This window comes from Bison bison, unplaced genomic scaffold (genome assembly GCF_000754665.1).
Source record: "Bison bison bison isolate TAMUID 2011002044 unplaced genomic scaffold, Bison_UMD1.0 scf7180017845579, whole genome shotgun sequence".
NCBI classification, from domain to species: domain Eukaryota; kingdom Metazoa; phylum Chordata; class Mammalia; order Artiodactyla; family Bovidae; genus Bison; species Bison bison.
Genome location: NW_011476152.1, coordinates 57228 through 58552, shown reverse-complemented (window position 1 = coordinate 58552; position 1325 = coordinate 57228). Strand labels below are relative to the sequence as shown.

At 53.4% G+C, this 1325-nt stretch overlaps 1 protein-coding gene across 1 annotated transcript; it reads left to right on the top strand.

Annotated features, from left to right (window-relative positions):
* The first annotated feature begins 72 nt into the window (after window positions 1–72).
* ELK1 (ELK1, member of ETS oncogene family) lies at window positions 73–1315 on the top strand. Its single transcript, XM_010835858.1, has one exon. The coding sequence runs from the start codon at window positions 584–586 to the stop codon at window positions 1229–1231; it is 648 nt and encodes a 215-aa protein (XP_010834160.1). The 5' UTR covers window positions 73–583; the 3' UTR covers window positions 1232–1315.
* Window positions 1316–1325: the final 10 nt, after the last annotated feature.

Genomic DNA, 1325 nt, shown 5'->3' with positions numbered 1-1325 from the left:
AATTCATATTTATTAACAATTCATCACCATATTCTTCCACATTCAGTCTCTTCCAACATTTATATCAGTGACTTCATTTCCCTGTCTTACTGCATTAGCTAGACTCCAAAACTGTGTCCTGGCAGCCACCCCCAAGGCCTGGCCCTATTAGCCCACAGACACCCCTGGTTCCAGGAGCCAAGAGGAAAGCCTGTTCCTAGATCTACTTCCCTAGTTGGGCCTCAGTGTGGAGAGGAGCCAGTGGGTGTGGCCGTGTGTATCTAAGGTGGGGTGGGGGAATCAAACAGAAGGAGGTGAGAGTATGACAGAGGGAGACTTGGAGGGGGATGGATGGGACTGAGATGTGGAAGGGAGAAGGGCAGTAGACTAAAGGAAGGATTATGCAGTGGGGAGAGAGAGAAGGGGAAGAAGCTGGGGGAGAAGACAGGGAAATTGGGTTGGGGAAGAGTAGTAGAAAGTAGGGGAGAAGGGAGGAGGCCTCAGATTAAGAGATGAGTGAGATGTGAAAGAAGCTGGGAAGAGGACCCCATGGGGACACAGACACTGAGCAGGGACAGTGTATATGTAAAAGGACAGGAGAGGCATGCAGGGGAAAAAACACCAGGAGACACTCCTCACCGTCCACTCTCTCTGGCCCTTTCTTCTAAGACACTCTATCCTGTCTCTTCCCCCTTACCAGAACATCATCCGCAAAGTGAGCGGCCAGAAGTTTGTCTACAAGTTTGTGTCCTACCCTGAGGTTGCAGGGTGCTCCACTGAGGACTGCCCGCCTCAGCCTGAGGTGTCTGTCACCTCCACTCTGGCAAATGCAGGCGCCACAGCTGTACACGCCATACCCGGGGACACTGCCTCGGGGAAGCCAGGCACACTCAAGGGTGCAGGAATGGCAGGCCCAGGCAGCTTGGCACGCAGCAGCCGAAATGATTACATGCGCTCAGGCCTCTATTCCACCTTCACCATCCAGTCCCTGCAGCCACAACCGCCCTCTCACCCTCGACCTTCCACAGTGCTCCCCAACACCGGCCCTGCAGGAGTAGCAGTGCCTCCCTCGGGGAGCAGGAGCACCAGTCCAAACCCCTTGGAGGCCTGCCTGGAGGCTGAGGAGGCTGGCCTGCCTCTGCAGGTAAGGACTGGAATATGGAATTTCAGCAAGGGGAGGGATATACAGTTCCCAAATGAAGAGAGGGACTGGGAAGAGGAGGGACATAATGTCCTGTTAAAGATAATATAATGGAAGGAGGGACACAGAAGTCCCCTTGGAGAAAGAGATGGGGAGGAAAACTATTCAAACCCTGGGAAAGAAGAAGGAAATTGAGTGCACTACA